The sequence below is a fragment of the Carex rostrata genome, chromosome 1 (assembly GCF_964058835.1).
Source record: "Carex rostrata chromosome 1, lpCarRost1.2, whole genome shotgun sequence".
Taxonomy (NCBI): domain Eukaryota; kingdom Viridiplantae; phylum Streptophyta; class Magnoliopsida; order Poales; family Cyperaceae; genus Carex; species Carex rostrata.
The window spans coordinates 6747280-6757867 of record NC_135918.1 but is presented as its reverse complement, the minus strand read 5'-3'; the positions used below and the strand labels follow the sequence as shown (position 1 = coordinate 6757867).

General features: G+C 36.2%; 1 protein-coding gene and 1 long non-coding RNA gene across 3 annotated transcripts; one reads left to right on the top strand and one right to left on the bottom strand.

Moving 5' to 3' along the window:
* Positions 1–3126: 3126 nt before the first annotated feature.
* LOC144554712 (zinc finger CCCH domain-containing protein 63-like) lies at positions 3127–8786 on the top strand. 2 transcript variants are annotated; one of them, XM_078303035.1, is made up of 7 exons: positions 3127–3441; positions 4514–4671; positions 5202–5264; positions 6239–6358; positions 6634–6903; positions 7286–7597; positions 8139–8786. In XM_078303035.1, exons 1-7 carry the CDS (start codon positions 3336–3338, stop codon positions 8307–8309), a joined length of 1200 nt encoding a protein of 399 aa, XP_078159161.1. In that variant the 5' UTR covers positions 3127–3335; the 3' UTR covers positions 8310–8786. The 2 variants fall into 2 exon arrangements, with proteins under 2 accessions (XP_078159161.1, XP_078159169.1); XM_078303043.1 differs by lacking the exon at positions 3127–3441 and adding an exon at positions 3652–3775.
* LOC144554727 (uncharacterized) lies at positions 8689–9373 on the bottom strand. Its single transcript, XR_013511721.1, has 2 exons — positions 9314–9373; positions 8689–8872 (listed from the first exon to the last, which is right to left on the bottom strand). It is a non-coding gene; the product is annotated as an uncharacterized LOC144554727 (long non-coding RNA).
* Between the last annotated feature and the right edge of the window lie 1215 nt (positions 9374–10588).

Below are 10588 nucleotides of genomic sequence, written 5' to 3'. Positions count from 1 at the left end.
ACCTCCCTAGTAAATCGAGCCAAAGCCAGGCTAGCGCCGTAAAGTATGAAAAAGCCACTGCACGAATCGCGAATTCTGATTTCTTTCTTTGTGGGACCCACTACTAAATAGTGCTTAATTCCATATTGCTTTCAGTAATCACACGGGCTTAATTACATCTGTCTTCTCACCCAATCGACCGCTACTATAATAGTAATGGAGCCCCTCTATTTAATATTCGTCTGGTGTAGTAGAGCTATATTTTATTTAAACGATGAGATAATGAGATATTGCGTTCTGTGTTGCGGGTCAATTCCAAGAAAGAATTCACTACAAGTTCTGGTGTAAAATTACTATACGGACAACAACATGATAGAAACTACAGAATATCCATAGAAGAAAATATAGGGATCTGAAAGGGGTTAGCGAAAAAGCACAAGAGAAAAGAGTCACCTGACGCACCCTATCCGAAACCTACACGTGGCCTCTTTGGGGCCGTCCTTTTCCGACCCAGCGGCTTGTGTGGGTCCTACCGAGACCGGAGGCCAGCAGCATGCGCAGTTTAGGCAGCATTAAATGTGATTTGCTGTCGGTTACTCCTGGAGCAGGCTCTTTCTCAACCAGATTGTTTATTTGTGCCAAAAACAAGCTAAAAAATTTAGCCGTAGAAATTAATAAGCGGAATAGTTAGGTCGTTGACTAAATTAGAATTAGGTCTGATGCTTTGATTAAAGATTTTTTTCTTTGATAGTTTGCTTTTATAATGAAAAACTTTATCAATTAATAAATAAATAATTGTTAACTATTTGTGAAGCTTGAATAAACTAATATAAATTAAGAAAAAATATAGTAAATATAATCAAATGTGAGAAATCAGTCACGTGTGATCAAAGCGTGACTAACGTGCCGTGACCATCCTTCTAAATTTGATCACGGTATAGCATGACATGTAAAAATATGACTTGATTAGACACAACGCATGATCCAGTAGGCATAAGTCCATACAGGAGTAGGTAAGTGCCTACCAGTGAGCCTCTCTAAATCAACTGCTAGTATCAATTAACATACCGTTCATGTTTGATTTAGGACTAAACGGAGGAATGAGAAGTTTAGTTCTTACTTGGTTAGGCTGTGCTCCAGTATCAAAGGGGAAACCCTCGTTAAAGGGAATGAAGGGGAGGGAACAATAGGGGAGGCTACCCTTGGAATAGTAAAACCTGCACTCCAAATCAGGGATGACAAAATTCGGAGAAAATCAAGGCTACGCGATACCGCTCTCCCCTTCGAACAGTAGTTCTTCACCTCCACTCCCTCTTTGGTTCTTCTCTTGTGGAGCAGGGGAAATCTTTGGGCAGAAGCTGTCTAGAGTGAGTGTCTCCCTCCCACAGTGATTTTCTCTTCCCTTTCTTTTGTCTCCCTTCGTCTGAAGCACGCCCTTAAAGACATAATAATTAGATTGACTTAAACATGTGTAATTATGACTTTAGAAAGTCTTAAACTATTTATCTGAATAATTTTCAAAGAAAAATAATGTGGGGGTGAAGAGAAAAGTACATATCATTTATTTTAATTCGTTTCGTTTTTAGAACCGTTATCCGACATAAATTTTTTGATATTTTCTCTTTCTACTTAAATTTTTATTTTAAACTCCATATAATTTAGACCATCTTAATTTAAATATTCTTAACTTTAAGCATCCAACGGTAACTGCAAATAACTGTGAAATCACAATTCACAAGGCAACGAAACACTACTACGGTGTTTTCTGTACGAACTACTCCAGGAATTGGAAAAGATTTTTCGCGTTCCGCTTTTTATTTTATTTATTTTTTTAGAGGTGTGCGTTTCGTTCGTTCGAAACCCGCCGCGTTCCCACCCGCCTGTCTCTACTCCGCCGGCCTATACGTCACGTGTCGAATCCACCTTAGAATTATATCTAATCGAACCGTTGATCGCGTCAACCAACGGTCGATCTGACAGGAGATACTTTGTCTCAGGGTAGAGTTAAGTTGTTCTGAGAGGGAACAGACCGCATTAGCGGTTTAAATTAAACGGTTTCCAGTCTTTGTGGGTTAAGTAAACACCAATATACGATAAGTTTTTATACGAGAACCCAGTTTGTACCCAGAGTTTATTTCCGTTACAAATTGTCATGAGAAGTAAGTTGTGAAACATGTATACCGTAACAAATGATTATACATGTCAAATTATATAATATAAATATAAACAGGGGCTGAACTAGAAAATTTTGATAGGGGTGGCTGAAAATTAAAATCTACAATTGTGGCGAGTGTGATTTGAACTACAAAATATAGCTTTAACCACTAGGCTACATCTAAGTATTTGTCATTTATTAAGAGTTGCTAAACTATATAGAAAGTTTGAAAAAAAAGATAAAATTCAATTAAATTCCTATACGTATAATTAAAATTTTGAAATTATAGGAGTGGCTTAGCCACCTTTGACTAAGCCTTAGATCCGCCCCTGAATATAAATATTAAAGAGTCCATTCATTGTAAAATAAATTTATGTTAAAGATACATTTTCTTGTCATTACTTTAATGTATATATTAAAAAAGTGTCATAAAAAATTACCATTTTCATGTAGTATGTTTTAAATAATATAGTAATTATAATAATTACACAAGTTATCATATTACTTCAGGTGTACTTGAGAACATACATAACAACTTTTCATCTCAAAGCTAGAATAACCTTAACATCATACTCATGATTTAGATCGATACGAATACATAAAATAATTGAAACATCATACAACATCAACTATGAATTTAAAATAACTACTCAATCTAAATGCATTAAAAAGATATCATAAAAAGAGGCCATGATATGAAATTAAGTGAAAATATTGTTATAAAAATTCTCTTTATCTATATTTTTTTTCTGTAATATCATCAACGTCGGAAAATCATCATTTTTCTATATTATAGAAAATATTTTTAATGTTCAATAATTTTTTTTTTTTGACAAATCATAAATATTTGCATTCAAATCAAAACTATCAAAATAGAGAGAGAAAAAAACACACTGGTATTCACTCGGAGAATGTCTAACGGGGGACGTAACGGAGTACGCATAGCAGCGGTAACTGGGAGAATTGTCCGTTCGGGGTTCTCTCGCGCGGGTGGAAAAGGGGAACAAAACGACTGGCTGTCGGAGCCCCAATGGCTGGCTCTCATTACACCTCCTTACCTTTCCCCTCTTCTCTTCTCTCCCTCTCTCTCCCTCTTTTGTGGAGCGTAGCAAAGTAACACACACCCCTTTATTTATCTCCTGCTCCCTCACTACTCCGATCGCTGCGATAAGCCTGATCGCATGCTGTTGCGATCGCCGTGATGCACGCAGGAGGCGGTGGCGGAGGCGCCGGCGGTGGACTCCCGCCCAGACCCAACGCCACGTCAGCGCCAGAGGGGTCCTCCACCAGACCTGGCGGAGATGAAGGTCAGAATTTTGTCCGATTCCTTCCTTGTTCAGTTGCTTGTTTCACTTTTTGTCTCTGTGGGTACTGTAGCAATGCTGTTTGTTTTGATTTTTAACAGCGTTTTTTATATTAGTTTCAATTGATGTGCTTCAATTTTCTTTTTAAACTTGGGAATTGAAGGGAAATTCACGGAATTTGGGTTGTGCTGTTTATATCCTTTTCCTCTGTCCTTTTGTATCTGAAGCGGTGATGGGTCCACCATCAGTACTGCTGCATCATGAGTGGCAGTGCATCTGCCTCCGGTGCTCTGTTCAGTCTGGAGAGTGATGAATTTGAGAGTTGCTTGCACTAAGGGTTTCCTCTTTTAACTAGTTTGTGCTTTTATTTTTTTTGCACTGTAGCAATGCTGATATGTTTAAGTGCGTTGTAAGTTATATGAATAATTCCACTAAATGATCCTGAAATTCTGATCTGAAATTAGTATTAATTTGGTATGGTCTGTGTCGAGGTAATTTGTTTATTTCTTATCTTCTCCTTTTCCGTCAATTTCCCTTTTACACCTGATTTTGTGTATTATACAACCACCCCTGTTTCTCCAATTGCTAGTGCATGATAATGGCACAGTCCTGCTGTTCTAGGAGAAATCCTGGATGATAATTTATTAGGCTTTCATTGCTCGTGCTCTGTATGTTGGCACTGTAATCGCATGCTATTTTTCTGCAAATCAGGTATTAATTTCAGCAGACTAATATGTGTACCGAATTAGCACATCCTGAATTTTTACGAGTATCCCTAGCTAGCTATGAGTACATTTGTGGTCGCATAACAGCGAAAGCAAGCTCAGAGTAGTGAATTAGTGTATTTCCTTGATTTACTTGTATGCAATTTGCAACAATGGTAAAACTAGATAATTCGTTTAAATATAATTGTACTTGAGCTCACAAGCTTATTAAAGAAAATGTATTTTGTTGATACTCTTTTCTCAAGCTTTTATTGTAGTAAATTCAACTTATTGTCCCAACTACCTCAATTAACATGCACTTGATCAAAGCAATATCTAAACCTATGTAGCTGTTTTTTTTACTGGTGCAGATGCAATGTGGCAAATGGGCTTGAGGGGAGGCGAACAAGTAGACGCAGGTTCGTACCCGGAGCGTCCGGGGGAAGCTGATTGCTCATACTATATGAGAACTGGCACATGCCGATTTGGGATGACATGCAAATTCAATCATCCTCCTAATAGGGCTTTGGTAATTTTTTCCTTTCACAATTTGTTGTTTCTGTTTGTATTGTCAGTCGAACACTGCATGCCAGTAAGTTTATTGAATTTTAAACGAGCATATTCCTTGCGGAAAGTTTCCAGACTTTGTTTTCTTAATAGTTTATTGCATATGCTGACTGTTGTAGTCCCTTAATTTTCTTTGATGCAGAGTTCGATTTATTTGTTTATATATTCATATGTTTTGGCTATAGTCTAGTTAATCAACTCTTCTTTTCACCTTATATCAATGCCTTTAAAATCTTTGGTTTCTTCTCTCTCTGTCCCTCTCTTTAGTTGTATTTTTCCTTTCTAAAATGGCTTCGTTAATGTGGTCACAAAATCATTGCAAAAACTAGGTTCCTATACAAAAGTTGTATATTATCATGTGAGACTTTTAGGATGTATAAAATTCTTGAAAAATCGGTAAAGTGTTTCATCATTACTTCCTCTGAGACCTTGTTAAGCATTTTGCTTGCATCAATTGTCTTGCTGACATATTTAATTTTTTTTATTGTTAAGGTCATGGCAACTGCAAGACTCAAGGGAGAGTACCCACAAAGGGTTGGCCAAGCTGAGTGCCAGGTGAATTTTTTATATTTCTGTCATTAATATTTTTTTGTAATTTTCGTCATATGCATTTTTTTTTTTTTTCAAATTTCAGCTGCATCATGTTAGTGCATAAAATTCCATTATTCTTACTCTCTGGATTTTTTATAAATTTGTCCTGAAGTAAAATCTTTCCCAATTTGGGCCCTAATTTTTTGGAACTCCCATTTTGGCCCCAGAGTTTTCGATCTCTACCAAGTTGTCTAACATCTCTCACATGAGTAAATCTGAAGCAACATCATCACGCCATCATTGGTATCATACAATGTTGGCAGCAGATTTCTCTCCGATGCAACTTCTTTTGCAAGATTGGTCTTAGAATACCTGCTTGGCTCGCTTCTATGTCATACTCATCTGTTTCTAATGCCACTAAATTTTAATAGAATAAGATGGACTGGTTGCCAATGTTGCCCTTTATATGAATTTGTTAAGGGTGATAATGGAAAAACCTAAATTCTTGAATACCAACATGGGAAATACTAAAATTTCAGGAACTCGATTGAGAAGCTTTGGAAGTCATGGGAACAAAAATGGGAAAAACCAAAATTTACTGGGAACCAAATGGGAAATATATCTTTTTGGACTAAGATGGTAAATTTTGGGAAAAGCAAGCATCATTTGTGCACCTGAGGAAAGTGTTGGCTCGAAATTTGATGGGAGAAGCACATTATTTGTGTGGATACTGGCCATGCTGACATCATTTTGTGTGGATACCAGCCAAGACCAATTGTAGTGGAAACTTTTGGACAAAAACTGAACCCTTCAATTTAGAGACCAAAGTGGAGAAATGATGGTACTCCAGGGAGCATATGTGTAATGTAGTACTGGTTGGATTTTAGTAACAGTATTTATATATCTGGCAGTAAGGAATATTTAGTTTTTAATGGGGATTTCTGCTATTTTACTGAGTAATAATTTAAATTCTGACTACTTTTGTTGGTACTTGACAGTATTATTTGAAGACTGGAACTTGCAAATTTGGAGCTACATGCAAGTTTCACCATCCAAGAGAAAAGGCTGGAATTGCCGGACGTGTTCAGTTGAATGTTCTAGGCTATCCTCTACGACCGGTATATATTATCTTTATAAAAGTTCTTTTTTTATTAGTTGTATCCTTGTATTTAATTGCTATCTTTATTTCAGAAGCCTTGTGTCATCAATGGGAAAATAGGAAGAAGTCAATCCGGCTGGTAGTAAAATTTGGACCATTTATATATATGTATATATATATTGTCTACATCATGGAGTAGATTTTGAGCTATGTAATCTGTATGCCCGGTGTTAAGTTAGATTCTTCAATACAGTTATAATATTTTAAGTATTAGTTATTCATCTACTCATGCAGGATGAAAAGGAGTGTGCATATTATTTACGTACAGGGCAGTGTAAATTTGGAGGCACATGTAAATTCCACCATCCCCAGCCCTCAAATGCTATGATCGCCTTACGTGGTGGCGCTTCATCTTCTATTTATTCCCCACAAGCTGTAACTTCTCCTGTTTATACTGCACGCGCTTCCTATATCACAAGCCCTAGGTGGCAAGGGCCTTCCAGTTATGCGCAAGTGATTTTGCCCCAGGGTCTAGTTCAGGTCCCAGGATGGAACCCCTATCCTGTAAGTTCGTTTCACTTGTGCTTTTGCATAGATCTAGTTTCCCTCTGTTTTCGTACGTATATTTTGTGGAACTTTTACTTTCACCTTTCTGAATGTACCATGTAACGTGGCAAGATCATTTATTTTAATGTAAAACATAATGTACACAATATACTCCTAGGAGCAACCACCAGCAATTAAGAAAGGAACGTTTGGCAGTCTTTGAAGAATTAAGGAGAGGAGAATTGCAACTGGCATATCTCTGTTTTATTAGGTTCACATTTTTTAATAGGATGATGCATGATTTTGTGGCGTTGTATTGCGGCACAACTGAATTTTTTTCCCCTCAATTGTTTTCACCATTTCATACTGACTTTTCTGACAAGTTTCTCATGACCCCTAGGCACCAATGGGGTCCCCATCTCCAGATGACCCACAAAGAAACACCGCGGCCGCACAATATTATACCACCACACGTCAGACTGATGTTCCAACTGATCAAGGAGCTTACCCATCTTACCATCCAGGATCTGTTGTGTATGCAGTTCAGAGAGAGAACGTTTTCCCAGAGAGACCCGACCAGCCTGAGTGCCAGTTCTACATGAAAACCGGTGATTGCAAATTTGGTGCTACTTGCAAGTTTCACCATCCGAGAGAGAGGCTAGTCCCTGCTCCAAATTGTGCGCTCAGTCCCATTGGCCTTCCTCTACGCCCTGTAAGAGTTTCCTTTTTCTATTTAAGGAAAATTTACAAGAGGTCCATAACTTATTTCGAATTTGGTGAATTTCTATCTCTTTTTATTATGCAGAGAGACAACCTGCTCGTAAGAAATTCTCAATAAACTGCTAGCCACTATCTTCTAATATTTATTTTAGTGCATATTTACAATTAAATTAACCAGGGGGGTATCACTTAAATGGAAAACCTCCTTGAAAATGGATCAGCTTTTGGGGTAATAATTATCAAGGAAACAGGATTAGAAGGGCTCAATGTTTTTTTATTAGCATTATTATTGTCTCTGTAATTGATAATAATTACACTGCTGTGCTAAGTTAAAAGATAACAATTTAAAACTTTAGCTAGCAAAAGGGATTCTCTTTGCAGGCAACTGAAAGTAGTCTTTTGTGACAGTTGTTTTTTAATTAGACTTGTCTTTTTTTTTTTTTTTTTTGCATTTTTTACACCTTAATGTTTTGAACTTTGTAGTTTGTCACAAAGTGTTACGAAGTAATTGGAACATAATTTGAATTTGACAGGGAGAACCGATGTGTGATTTCTACTCACGCTATGGTATTTGCAAATTCGGGCCTAATTGCAAATTCGATCATCCTATGGGACATTACATGTATGGTCTTGCAGCATCTCCTCAGCAAATACCGACTAGTGACCGGAACAATGAGATAGAGGCATCACAAAGCTCTTCATAAAAAAAGGCATTTGCCAAAAAAATTCTTCTTTAATTTTCTTGACCTTAAGAAAAAAAAATGAAAAAAAATGAAAAAGGAAAATGAGAAAAGAGGTAACTCATCTGCAACTGAAGTTCCACGAAAAGGAGATCAGCTGGGTTATTTGGTTCCCGCAATTGTAGATCTCATATATAACCTGTTTTGCTTCATGTAAATGGGGCAAAATTTTTTTTCTTATAAAGATCTCTGATGGTGTAATGATCATTTCTTTGGGGGTACCTTTGTTGTAGCAGTGGCTCGTGGTCTCTCTCTCTGTTTCTCTCACTCTCCCTATTTCTTCTTTTACTTGTAGATAGTAATGTAATAATTCACGAGGACAACTGCATTTTTTTTCTCGTAAGTATCATTATCGAAGGTAACGACTTAACATGTTCTGTTTTTATATCTTTTGAATAAAGTGTAATGGATGCACCTTTTTGCAATTTGATTCATGTGCAAGCTCTTTCTGTCAGCTTTATAGTGATATTGTTTTACATGGTTGGTGGCATTTAACAAGCATAAGCAAATTTGATTCCTGTGAATTGCTTCTTACATATAATTATATAATTAAAAATGAGATGGGCTACGGTGAGTTGCAAAGTAAAGCGATTATTTTACTTCATACTCATATTTTGAGATTTTAAAGTACAAAATGTCGATCCGAATCGTTCATCTTGTTCTCCATATTGAAATGTGTTTGGAGACCAAATTTTATATTTTTTGAAATTTTTTTACTATTTATTAAGCCAATTTGAAAATTGAAGATCCGGTGGTTCAGAAATTTTTTACTGTTTTTACTGTTTATCCGGATTTTCAGATTTTCAAAGTGGCTTAATAAATAGTAAAAAAAAATTCAAAAAATATAAAATTTGGTCTCCAAGCACATTTCAATATGAAGATCACATCTAACGGTTCGGATCGATGTTTTGAACTTTGAAAATGAAGATATTGCGTGAAGTAGAAATGCGTTTTACTTCGCAACTCACCGTAGCCCATCTCATTAAAAATTATTGTTTATTCACAAAACAGTAAAATACAACTCCAGCACTTCAAAGTTAAATGCAAATGATTGGAAAACAAAAATTCTCATTTGGATAACTGAAGGAAAAAAAAAAAAAAAGGGTAACACCATTATTTCTGTCGTGGTGGTCAATGAAAACTGTATGCTCTTGCAGTTGTTCAGCCCACGTTGACATTTTTTTTTTAAATTTTTCCATGAAATACTGGGGTCTGAAGGACCACCATTTCTATTACTGAAAGTAAAACTAACAACCAATATGAGTCAAGGGGTTTACATCAATTACCATCCCTTGTTACAGAACTGACACATCCCATAAAAAAATAAAATAAATAAAAATAAAAATAAAATAATAATAATAATAAAATAATAAAAAAAAACATGCCTCCAAGTATAATCGATCATTATCAGGTTAGAATCTGACATCCAGTGAAAGGTTCCTCAAGTGGGGTGGTAGCAGCTGACAGAATCATTTGCTTGAGCAGACAATTCTTCTATATGTTGGTTTGCATTGTCTCGTGTGCCTCACAGTGTCACAGTGCCTCTGCCCTGTGGTGAAATTTCTATTTAAGTTACGCAGTTACCTCTTCACTCTAGTGAAAATGCTTCATGGTGTTTGATTATTGGGCATTTCACATTTGTCTTTTGTATGCTGTCTGATTCATTCGCTTCTTTTTTTTTTTGAGGGGAAAAGCCCGTAGGCATGATTCATTCGCTTCTTGCTTGACCAACAGAAGAAGATAACTTCTGTAATTCTTTGAAAATAAATTCTGGTTTTGTGTGTATTGTTGCGGTGCTTGCTGCTTTTGTAACTCAATTCATTACAAATTCCTAGCTCTGTAGGTGACCCAACTATAACTAATGCACAATAACAGAAAATGTGGACGAATTTAATAAAAAATATTTTCCTAATTTGTACAATGAGATTTTTTATCCGAATTTCAAACGCACGATCTTTCACACTGAAAATATCGTCTTTGTCACTAATTCAAAAACTGATTCTCAGTTTCAATTCAGTTATTGAAGAAAAGTTTTTGATTGATTGATTGATTGTACAATCACATTTAGTCTAACTTTTAAGGAAAGCTGCATTGAAGATTTGAAGTTGCTTAGTAGTTTCGTATTGTGGCATGTGTCATCTAGACAGCTTCAATGTGAATTAACTAAACTCGTTGCTTTCAAACTGTAACTTTCCCCATGATACACTAACATGTAACCAAAGCAGAGCATGTTGTATCAGCCG